The sequence below is a fragment of the Artibeus jamaicensis genome, unplaced genomic scaffold, assembly GCF_021234435.1.
Source record: "Artibeus jamaicensis isolate MK-2021 breed Jamaican fruit bat unplaced genomic scaffold, CSHL_Jam_final contig_387, whole genome shotgun sequence".
NCBI classification, from domain to species: domain Eukaryota; kingdom Metazoa; phylum Chordata; class Mammalia; order Chiroptera; family Phyllostomidae; genus Artibeus; species Artibeus jamaicensis.
In genome coordinates this window covers 8,838,767-8,851,632 of record NW_026521812.1, presented here as the reverse complement: position 1 = coordinate 8,851,632, position 12,866 = coordinate 8,838,767, and the positions used below count along the sequence as shown (strand labels likewise).

The window sequence follows — 12,866 nt, the reverse complement described above, 5'->3', positions numbered from 1 at the left end:
GATTTAGAATAAGAAAATAAAAATTTCCCCAGAAACAAATATTTTTAAGACTCAGATTTTCAAAAAAATCTACTTTTTAGACAGTACTTTCAACTTATTTGTTGATTAGTGATATAGTAAATAAAATTGTTGGTTAACTTTTAAATTGACACAAAATTAGGCAAAACTAACTCATCACAAAATATGCTCAAAGATTTTTTTAAATAATTGTAATGAAGTACTGAACACATAATTTATCCAGACTTCTTGAAGAAATTGCTTGATACAAGGTCTGAATGATAATTGTGTATTCTGCTTTAAAATAATTTTATAGGAAAACCTATCCATGATACTACTTACATACTTTAAGTTTGCCAATATGGTATGATGGTAATTTTCAAAAAGTCTATTTCACTAATTTTTCTTACTATGTATTACTGAAATCCAATTTTAAAGGGTTATATGAAAGAAATAGTTGACATAAACATTTGGTAGACTCACATATATTCTCTACCCTGAGATATAAGGGGGCAGCCAGAGGGAGTCAGGGGTGGGCAGTGAGGAGGAGGACCAGGTAGAGTATGAGTTCCATAAAAGGTAACTACATCAATTCATCTTTGATACAATCATCAATACTTTGAGGAGACTGGTCTAAACCAGGGAGAACCAAAACTTCAGGGAGAACACTTGACAAGTTTTGATGGGTTTTGAAATAGTGGTGGCAGCCGCACAGCTGTCTAGAATGAAGGAAGATAAGCAGTGCACCACACGAGCCTCTTTATTACAAGTTCATAGGCAGCACATCATACAATCAAACTACAGAATCATTTTTTTCTTAAAGGAGCAATAATATTCATTTTTACATCTAGTCATGAGTTTTATGGCAAAAGTAATGAACAAAATTTGGACCTAATAGGTGAAATTTAGCAACACACCTTTAACAGTAATTAAAAATCAGGATATTACATGCTTATTCAATAGATACAATGGTCTCAAACACAAGATATAGTACAATATGCAAACATGCGTCGATCCAGAAGTTCTCAGCACATAAAGTAATGTGCATGATTTAGCCTCAGAGAGTTTTGTAATATAGCCTAATATGGTGGATAGAGTTTCAAAGTCAATTTAAGAGATTTTTGCGTTGAAAAAAGAAACACTGAAATGACAAACTTCAAATAAACTTTTAAAACAAAAGGCAGTTGATTCAAGAGAAATAAGCCCACATAAAGAATACTCAACTTTTTTTTATAGCACATTGTAGCTGGGTTAACAGGTAATATTTTTTAAACAGATTATAAAGGATTCTAAACTTTAAGTAGTTATGCAATATAAATTATAATGCTGTATGTTTAAAAAATATTATAAAATGAAATACAGGAAATATAAAATGAAATATTATAAAATGAAATAAAAATATTTTATTTTAATAAAATAATATAAAACGAAATATAGGCTTTACATATAATAAGTAAATTATAAATATTACAAATAGTAAGAAATCTTGGGATACTTTTCCTCTTTGCACTTCTATTTTTTCCTGTTGATTTGCAACAGGGAGACAGTCCAGTATGCAATCAATGTTCAGTATCTTTAACAGTTTCTTTGAACTCTAGTCAATGTCCCTTTGGAAGGCAAGGAGTCCAGACCAGAATTCTGGACAGCAGAAGCAATGAGGGGGGAAGCAGTTACCTTGGGTGATAGGGCCATGGAAACTCCTGTCAGGGTGTCAGACTTGGGATCGGAAATTCAAAATTTTAGATCCTAAGGCTTCGTTGAGAAATGAAATTACTGTTACAAAAGAGGGAAAAATTCTGTAAAGACTTAATGACATAGTTGATTCATAAGTATTTAGTGTGGCAAAAACAGTTCATTATGCTAAAGCAGATTATAGAAATATAGTTTCTAAAAATGTGATTATTGATATTTAGGATGTTTGTTATGAAATTAATTGATAGAACTGCATTTAAACCTCAGTGGGTTTTAAACTTTAAATTCACAGTTTCTCTTTCTCTTTTTTAGTAATAAGTATAATAAAATGCCTGATAATTTTATTAGGATTTCAAAATGTAATCGTTGTTTAAAGGTAAAATAAGTTTCTAAATTAGATACTCCACATAAATAATTTCAAATTATGTTTACATTGTTCCCTACCGCTGTCTGACGGGTGGAAGGGAGAAACACTGAAAAACAAACACACTTGTGGCCATAAGAAAAGAAGAAATGGCAAGTGAGGCAACTGAATGGCACTGACATGCAGTGGCATTGGGCTCTGAGGAGCAATCTGCTGCTCAGACAATTCAAATTCCAAGAGGTTGAGTATGTTCTCAACCTTGATTTTTATAAAATCCATGTATGTAGTAAGTTCACTCCTGGACACTTTCCTTTTTTCCTTTTTTCTTATCTGTTGTTGCTATTGTTGTTTTTTTCACTTGGTAGCTTCAGTGCAAAATCCAACCCAGGATGCCACGCCACACCGTCCTCCACCGTGACGTGAGGTGGAGGTGGGAGGGTGCAGGGGCTGAGCCCTCAGTTTCCTCCTCTTTCAGAAGGGGTTCCTGGTGGAGATTGTAGACACGGCGCTCTTGCTTGGGATTATGCCTGGCATGTATAAGTGTTTGCTAAATTTTTGTTGATATTACTCTTCCCATTTTGGTCATTTTATTCATTGATTGATTGATTATTGTTCAACTACAGTTGTCTCCATTTCCCCACCACCGTCCCCCCACTCGTCCCCATCTCCTACCCTTGATCTTCCCCCCATTTGGCTTTGTCCATGTGTCCTTTTCCTATTTTTAAAAGCAGATTACTAAGTCTTGGCACTATTGCAACAAGCTACTTGGAAGTTTATGGGGCAAAGAGAATAGAATCATACATAACCTAGTGTAGGAAAAGATGAGGGTTAGAACAAGAGATAGAGAATACATTTTAGGTAACTATATCCAGTATTTGGGATGAAAGAGTACTGTGGGTTGAGGTGAGTGAAGTGCAGAGGGACAAGGAGGGGACGTGTGAGACATCCATAGAAATGGATGACGAGGGAAGCAAGAGGCTGGGTCACAGAGGGCAAGGACCCAGGGTGCACGTTAAGCAACTTGGGTTTATATCCTCTCACCTCCTAAAATTTACCCTCTGTCTTATAGTCAGGACAGTCTTAGTTCAGAATTTTGAAAAGAATGGGACAGAAATAGAATACATCTCTTAAACTGGCTCTGCTCAGTGGGTCACAAAATGCTGTTTCCATCTTAATACATTTAGTATCAGAGCTCTCTTTGCAAAAAATGGGTTCAAGGTAATTTCCAGAATTAACAGCATCTAGCAAAGTGTGATGATGATGACATGTCAGACTATTTTTCTGTGAGTAATTATTCAGAAACATCTTGGAAGTTAAATAGAAATGCACCTGAATTAATTCATGTCTTAAAACTATGGAGTAGATTTATATTTAAATTTAGGAAAATCAAGTGTGCGTTTTAAGGCTATTATTTCATTTTCATTTATAATAACATTTCATGTTATAAATCTCTAGGTTAAAATAATAACAAAGAAATAAGCATTTCTATTTTATTAAAACAAACACACGAATGAAAGACAAAGGGTTGAGTACCTTTCTCAAATGAAGTCCCCTCGGTAATAATACAGCTGAGAAGGAGGTGAGCCTTGCTGGCTTTCAGCTCTGTTCTTCACCCCTGGTCAGGCGGTTCTGTCTTTCCACAGCCCACAGTTCAAAGGCCTTTAAATATGCATCTACGTGGTAGATCATAATGGTGAAGGAGTTATACTGCAGCAATTGGCCTGCCTTTGTAAATGTTCCCTAGTTTTTAATCTCTATACATATAAACTAGGTCCAACTTTAAATCGAAAATTCATCAGACTGTGTTTTCACACGATTTGTGCCTATTTGAAGGTATAAAGCAATGGGTTGCCAACTGCATTTCATTCCACACCCAGTAAAGAGAAAAGACCTAGCAAAATTTGTCCTTTTTAATGGAATAATTGTTTAATTGGTTTGAGTTGTAGAGTTGGTGATATTTAATGCTCAGTCTAGAGTGTGGGATACACGTTCAGCTTTTCAAGAAAGTTTTCTCGGAAGTGGAGCTACTTAAAGCTCAATGGCTCCCCTTAGTGGTGTCTTTTAAGAATTTCACTAAGCAGCAGCTTTTCTAAAGACCAACATGCAGATGTTTCTAAATCTGGAATATCATACATACACTGATTGTCTATTTTGAGTAATTCTCAATAAATGAATTCAGCTTGTGATTATAGGGAGGCAACTTTTTATTCATAACCTCATTACATTGAAAAGGGTAATGGAGCATTTTCTATAGTTTTTATTTTCACTTGGAACTTAAATTAGTATTGTATAATTTAGGAAAAATAATGCAGGATCATTTCCTTCTCTCTTTGTTCCCTTTTACATGTTTATGATCAGGTTGACTGCTCAGTCACCAAGGGTGGGGCTTCACACTATGAAGCTTTAAAAGTCATCTACGCTTGGAAACCTGGTCTGCAGAAGGCCCTGCTTATATAATGACTCTTTTATTATTATTTTATTTTATTTTATTTTATTTTATTTTATTTTATTTTATTTTATTTTATTTTATTTTTTTAAAATCCTCACCCAAGGACATTTTGTTTATTATTGATTTTAGAGAAAGAGGAAGGAAGAAAAAGAAGAAAAATTAATATGAGAGAGAAGCATCGATGGGTCAGAAGCACTTCCCGTGGGTGCCCTGACCAGGAATCAAACCCAAGACCTACTTCCCATCGGCCAGGGCTGATTCTATTTTTGTATTAATGGAAAATAATTTCAGAATCCCAAAAGTGTCAGTTGCCTGTTCAATTATGTAATACTGTTTTGTAACAAAAATTTTGAATAATATGTGGCTCTAAACAGAGATGTTAGCTACTCGTAAAAGTTGCTGTTCAGAAGTAAATGTCAGTCACTGTCTATGCCCCCTCTATGGGTTCGTATTACTTACAGAGGTGGTTTCTGAAATAGGAAGTAAGGCGATATGTCAAAACATCTTACTGGCCTTTCCCAGCTAGTCACAGAAACACTCAAACTCTCTCCTGCTCTCAGATTCTGGTATGAGCTCTTGTCTGGTTTTCAGCACCACTGGTCCTCCGGACAAACTCCCAATATAGTAATCACACTCTGCGCATCCTTCCAGATTTTCGCGTAATAGCCTGTATACAGACCCTGATCAAACCGAGGAAGACTACTTTCAGTTCCCCAGTTTTACCATGTCCTTGCATGCCTTCATGCCATTGAAGTATTGTTCGCTGCCCCACATACCCTTCTTCCCCCTCAGCCTGGTGACCTCTCATTCATTCTGTGAGGCTCACCTCCAAGGTCACCCCGTCATGGGCAGTGCGTCTCAGTCTCCACTGGCAGAGTTCAATGTCCTCCTTTCTGTGCTCCCAGTAGGATCTATTTGAGTATTAGCTTGTGACTGTAATAACTGTGTCTGTCTCCACATCTCACTCAGGTTTTGGGACAATTTGGGGCATGGAGTCAAGGCTTAATTCATGTTTGTGTAATGAGTTAATAACATTATCTTTCATTTCCCCCATGATTAATGTGTGCCAGGCACTATGCTGAGTGCTTTACAAGCACCTCGTGTAATGCTTACCAGGTCTGACAAGTAGCAACCATTATCCACACTTTAAGCATCAGACAATTAATTCTTTTTTTTTTCATTTTTTAAAAAATTTATTTAGTTATTTTTCAAGTACAGTTTTTTTTTGTCAATTTCTCCCATCCCAGCCCCGCCGCCCTGTCTCCCCACCTCCCTCCCATCCCCCCCCCGTCCTCATCCCTGTGTCTTTCATACTTGTTCCTCAAAATCCCTCCCTTTTTCCCCTTAAATTCCCTTCCCTCTCCCCTCTGGTCGCTGCCCACTTGTTCTCTATTTCAGTGTCTTTATTTTTATTCTGTTTGCTTGTTTGTTTTGTTTGTTTAACTTCCTGTTAATGGTGAGATCATATGGTATTTGTCCTTCAATGCCTGGCCTATTTCACTCAGCATAATGCTTTCCAGTTCCATCCATGTTGTTGCAAAGGGTAGTAGCTCCTTCTTTCTCTCTGCTGCATAGAATTCCATTGTGTAAATGTACCACAGTTTTTGGATCCATTCCTTTACTGTTGGGCACCTAGGTTGCTTCCAGCTCTTGGCTATTGTAAATTGTGCTGCTATGAACATTGCGGTGCATAGGTTCTTTGAAATTGATGTTTTAGGATTCTTGGGATATAATCCTAGCAGACAATTAATTCTTAAAGATAGCAACAATGTGCCGAAGTCACACAACAGGTAATGGCAGACCTGGAATTGGAACACCATGTGACTCTGACTCCAAGGCAGTGGTCTTAAACACCCCACTGTAGTGCTTCCCTGCAGAAGCTCGGGTTGTACTCGATTGCCCAAGGCAATGTCTCTTTACCCAAACACCATCCTCCCAGCTGGAACTCGAAGAGAAAATGAACTTTCTTTTCATCAGAAGCATGGTCCAAGGCCCAATTCCGGGGCACATGTGCCCGTGCAAAGGCACATAATCAGTGAAGGCCCACACATAAACAACTATGTGAGATTGCGATAACTGGGCTGATTGGTTTGCAAAATTACAAAAAGAAGTATTAAAATAACTATTGACCACATCAATGAGAAGTCATCAGCATAGCAAAAAGAAGTCCCCGCTAATGAAAACCTTGCAGAATTCCCCAAATGGCACATGATTTTTAATGGAGTACAGCTACTCTTAGGCATTTCTATTTTATTTGTCGGACAAGAGGAAAATATATTATTTATGCAAAGGGGTAGTTAGTGTTTCCAACCACGAACACATGGCCTGTAAAAAATAATAATCCCCTTTTTCTGTTGTGTAACAGCCCTCCGTTGGGCAACAAGGATATACAACGTGCTAGTTTTCTGTTTCTTTGCTAGAACCCTCCCCTTTCACTCACCGCCTGCGCTTAAATAGCTGTTCCTTGGGTAATAAAAGTACAATACTGAGTTTCATGCTACTTTCAAAAATGTTTCTGCCTGTCTTAAGAAATAATCCTATCAGTTTGCTAATAAGCAGAAATGCACTGTGAGCTGAGTATGTTGTCACATGTGGCTAAAAAACATATTAATCAACCTGTGGTCTGGAAAAAAACAATGTATTTCTTATGTGTTCAAAACATTTTGGTCCTCGTCACAGCTGAAAGGTGCTGGACCATCATCAAGAGAACAATGTTGAACACTGAACTTTTGGATCATTTCCATAAAAGTTACATTTTGTTTGGGGTCAGTAGTTCCTATGAAACTTTGGAATGATTTTCACTGACAATTTTTTTGGAGTTGAGCTTAAACTACTCCAGAATGCTTTTTAAAATAGAAATATTATGTGACCTAACCTCTTAGCCAGGTCCTTCTGAAAACCGAACCCATACCATGAAAACCAGAATTTCTCCCTTTTAGTTTGTGAAGCTTTATGAAAATTAAAATATACTATATATTCAGTAAGGTAAATTTACTCTTCAGTTTTCTCTGTTCAGCTACCAAGTGCAAGTCAACACTTGTATAGTAATGAAAGCCAATGTCGGGGGAAAACAAGACAAAACAAAACATGGATTTCTTCCCTAGGAATCTTATCATTCCAGCAGCATTCTTTTAAGTGAAAAGAAAAGTGGAATTGGGGATTCAGTGTACAAATAGTTCGGCCCTAGGCCTAGTAATCAACTTCAATATATTTTGTTCATGTCTACATGTACAGAACAATTTGATATTTGTTTTACAGTGGTCAGAATTCTCATTATTGGTTAACTATCCTTTTACAGTCCAGAATTTGGAGGTGTGTTATGTTGAGCCCAACAAGGCAGGTTTTCATAAAGTAACTAGAAGCTTCTGTAAATAGAGTCTCAGACAAAGCTGGTTGTGGCAAAATATCATCAATCCAAGAAGGCTGGATTGGCCGGGGCCATGGATACACTATTAATAATATTGCTCCTTGGGATTCTGAAACCAGAGCTCAGGCAAAGGAAAGCCAAACCACTGAATTCAATATTTGCAGACTATTTCAGGACATGAAAATATTTTGGTTCTCTCATGCAAATCATTTCCCCAAAATACCTTTGTCCAAAATAACATTTTGTAGACAAAGACTAATATCAGATTTTGCATGGCTTAGTAGGTGGGGATAGGAATTATCAGAATTTGTTTCATATCAAGGAATAGTTGGTTCCTGGTTTTCATTTACTAAGATATTGAAATAATTAGTAGTTTCTCATTGAGATATGGCTATTAATGGATGTTACTAAACTCATGCTCTCTGAAATTACTTTACAGTGTTTGACTGTATATGACAAATGTTTACATGATAGTAAAACATCCAATTAATTCACTATTTAGAGATAAATTTTAAAAAAATCCATTCCAGGCTCATACACTTTGGTCATATTACTTTTGGTTAAAATTCTCAGCCATTCTCCAGTGCCAGTAGAATGGAATTCGGTTCTTCACCCTGGCTCCAGTCTATCTAGCAATGTGCCTTTCCACATCTAAACCTTTAAACTCCTGTTGAAGCCACTTCATAAAATGCCTCACAGTGCAAATCTGACTTAGTGCAACTCAATGCCTGAAGCCCAGTTTAAAGTCAGAGGCTCCCATGGAATCCAATACAGACACAATAACTATCTGCTCATTCGATTGATGGAGACACAAAATTCCTGCTCTTGTAGCTTCTGCTATGCAGTTATTGATGGTACAGTCACCACAGCTCCTGCACACAAAGAAGTGGCCATGGAAATTAATACCAACATGCAAATGTGTATGTTAAAATTGTCAGTCAGAGTTGTCTGTGAAAGCAGACAATTGTCCTGGTATTTCTCATGAGCCATTATTTGCATATTTTATGCAAATAAGTTTTGTTCTAAATAGTAGATGGCATGCAGATATATTGGCAGGTTGCAGATATGTAATTGCTACTGAGAAACTTCTTTTTTTTTAAAGATTTTTTTATTTATTTATCTTTAGAGAGGAAGGGAAGGAGAGAGGGAGAGAAACATCAATGTATGGTTGCCTTTCATGTATCCCCTGCTGGGAATTGGCCTGCAGGGAACTGGTCTGCAACCCAGGCATATGCCCTGACTGGGAATCGAACTGCGATTGTCTGGTTCACAGGCCCGTGCTCAATCCACTGAGCTACACCAGCCAGGGCCTGAGAAACTTCTGAACACAAAATAGTGCCTTAATAAGAGCCAGAAAACACATCCTCATTAATAAATTTCTTATGTGGCAAGAAATCTATTTGAAACTTTCTATTAAATATCCCTAAGTATCCATCATGTTAAATATTACCAAACGTATCAATAAAAGCCTCTGGAGTTTTGGAACTATTACCTATTCATTGCTTCATCATATTTTGTATGTTTCATGTTTCTATTGATTGAAATATCATATGGACTTAAAGTAACTTAAGAGTAACTTAAGATATCATATGAACTTAAGAAATATCATATGGACTTAAGAGTAAATGAGTGAATGACTTAAACAGTAAATATTTGGTATCTATGGGTATAGTATGTAAACTAAGAAAAATGTAACCCATTTTTTAAAAATTTAAGATAACCAAATCAAATGTAATTGAATGCATTTTTAAAAGCCTATCTTTTATTTCAGGAAAAAAAGGAAGGGAGAGGAAAAGAAAAAAACTTAATAAAGAAGAAAATAAGGATGCAGTACCTGATAACAAAGGTCTGGAACCAAGCAGAGAAACCCCAGAACAACGAGAAAATAAACAGCAGCAGAAGAAGCGAAAGGTCCAGGATAAACAACAGATATCGGTATCCGTCAGCACTGTACATTAGAGGGTCCCATGAGGTTGTCGTAGACTCGTGATGCTGCTATCTCAACCAGATGCCCAGGACAGGTGCTCTCGCCATTAGGACCACAAACGGACAACGTGTCAGTTACTGCTCAGTCTAAACAACATTCCAAATAGTTGCTATACCTTCATACAAGCATAGTTAACAACACAGAGCCCAAAGTTCAAAGAAGGGATGCTTTCATATGGTTATCTTACATGCTTCTGTGCATTTTTTAAGAGACAAGAAATTTTGTACATAATTACCAATAGGCTATAAGTTGTAACAACCTAATGATGTCATCTGGAGAATCAACATCTTTTCCCTATTAAAACAATATTTTTTCAAGCTTATTGTTTTAAGAAGCGAAAGATAGCCCTGCAAATTCAAAGATACCGTATCCCTTCAAAACAAACAAGAGATCAGGGGAAACATCTTCCAAAGGACAGTGCTGTTTGGTCCTGGAGATCTGGAGAGTGCTCAGATGTTAGGGCCTGGCATTTGGAATCAGGAATTCTCACCACAGAAATAACTGTTGTAAGATTGGTCCTATTGCCCTCATCCCATCTTGCAAGAAGCATGAGAGTGCACATAGGGTTAAATATACTGTATGGGATTGAAGGAAGGCAAAGTGTGGAAGAAGCCATAGAGCTGGAGATGACTTGTGTGCTTTACAAAACTGTGAAAGGGTGTGATCACCTGCAACAGGTCTCCAGTCTGTCGGCGCCGTGTGGTTCAGCCTCTGCTGCCCCTTGGGTTATATAAGTCTGTAACACGTACCTGTAACTTGCTTCCAAAAGCAAAACCATACTTATTAGAAGGAAATTGTGAGTTCATAGAAAACAGAAACTAGAGCAAGGAGAATATAACAGGTTTGCAAAGTCATGTGTTTTCTTTCTCTACAAGGGAGAAACCGTTTTATACCTGCTTTTAATGGTCCACCTGGAACTAAGAGGGATACTACTTTCTAACGAGGTGTACCTAGTAGGGGGGAAAGCCACCACAATAAATATATTTGTTGATAGTTTTAAAAGTTTGGTTTATTTTGTTTTATTGGAAAATTGTTACTCTTAGAGACTCATGAATTGGGAGAGAACTCTGTATCTTATGTCATTCAGAACGAACTACATTTCTTAACGTTTTCTGTTTAAATCTTCCTTGGGATGTGAACCAATGGAGATTTATTTAAAGGATATCAGGAGATATTTAGTCAACCTATTTTATTATCTTAATCAACAAAATTCTTCTTATAGATGTATAGGCCTCCCTAAATTATTTCACTGACCCCCCTCATTGCTTAGAAATGAGCACCTTGTTTGTATGTAGATGCACCTTGAACATTTGGCCTTTTCTTCTCCACATTTTCTCAGGCTGTGGACCTCTTTTGGGGACTGAAGTCACGCTGGCTGAACCCTCACCAGTGTTTCCCAGAGGATGCAGCCAGCCCAGGGCTGTGCACATAATCTTATGACCCAACTCGAGCTTCCTGTTGTAGTGGGAGGGATGCTGTGTGGCTGCTGTGTGCACCGTGCCCCCTCGCCCTTTAAACATCACTGCTTTCTGAAGAATTTGCAGTGAATTGGGCTGCTGGCTCAGTTCTGCTGGTCACTCTTTCTCCACCAACTAACTGCACTATTCATGTGGACTGATTGGCTTACTTCATTTCCCACTTATCTTTTGCTCTTACAAAACACAAAATTTTTTTAAAATTTTTATAGATTTTATTTATTTATCCTTAGTGGGGAAGGGAAGGAGAGAAGGAGAGAAATATCAATGTATGGTTGTCTCTCGTGAGTCCCCTGCTGGGAACTGGCCTTGCAACCCAAGCATATGCCCTGACTGGGAATCGAACCTCGATCGTGTGGTTCGCAGGCCCGCGCTCAATCCACTGAGCTACACCAGCCAGGGGGCCTTCCAAAACACACAATTTTTGAATAATGTATTCTTGTTTCTTACTCTGGTGTTTTCTTAGGCACATGAGAAAAGCGTTCCAACTAAGTAGATATATTTCCAATGTATAAAAACAATTCTATCTTCAACTGCAATGTATGTTACCAAGGATAACCAGAACTTTTTCTACAGAACAACATCAGGTATAAAAGAGAATATTCCCATGTTTCAGAACTTTTTTCTTGGTTTCAAACATCATCTTTGTCTTCAGTCTTACCTAGTCAAGCATAAGTGGCCAAATTATTCTATGTGTATTTTTTCATATTTATCATTGTCTCCATTATTTCAATAAGTAATTACTGGGAAGGTCTGTGCCTACACACACAGTACTGGGAAAGGGTTACATAAACCAGGACACAACACTTGTGGCACATGACTATCATGTCTTCTCATGCGTTTTGACTCAAGACTTTTACCCCGTGGTCATCCAGATGATGGCAGACCGTCTAAGTCCTTGATGCAGTAAACAAAAGTAGAATTATTGCAAAGGAAAAAATGAAAACCAACATTGATATTTACAAATTGGGTGAGGTATAAATGCAAAAATTGGTAGCATCAATTTTAACTCCAGTTCTCAATCTACCTGTAGTAGATCTTTAGGCACATGGAATCGTTATAATCTTCATATCAGCAGCCTACTCAACTTTGAGCAAAAACTCACAATCAGCTTCTCATCACAGAAGCCATTAACTTTCTGCTCTGATTCTGTCTCTAAGATCTGGCAAACTGATAATGGTAAGAGATGGCTTGTCAATTTTGGTACAAAAAAGATCAAGATAACACAGGAACATCAATCTGTCTATGTCCAATCCATATTCTGGAGCTGGCCTCCATGTTCTACTTTATACCTGGGGGGAGGTGTCTGTTCTGCCAGCGTGTTTGGGCTCCAGTCCCAGGTGTTATTTACTGTCAGATCACTAACTTCTCTGGGTCCCCATTTATTTTCTCTTTTAAACATATGTTTTATTGATTGTGCCATTATAGTTGTCCCATTTCCCCCCCTTCATTCCCCTCCATCCTGCACACCCCCTCCCCCTCCATTCCCCCCTTTAGTTCATGCCCGTTTGTCATAGGTTCTTTAACTTCTACAT

General features: G+C 37.6%; 1 protein-coding gene across 1 annotated transcript in view; it reads left to right on the top strand.

The window, feature by feature from the left end:
- The window catches only part of RSPO3 (R-spondin 3), a 77,134-nt gene extending 66,007 nt beyond the window's left edge, over positions 1–11,127 (top strand). The window contains exon 5 of the mRNA XM_037139602.2: positions 9,641–11,127. Within this exon, the coding sequence (XP_036995497.1) occupies positions 9,641–9,828 (188 nt within the window). The 3' untranslated portion in view covers positions 9,829–11,127. The remainder of the gene's footprint in view (positions 1–9,640) is intronic.
- The last annotated feature ends 1,739 nt before the right edge of the window (positions 11,128–12,866 follow it).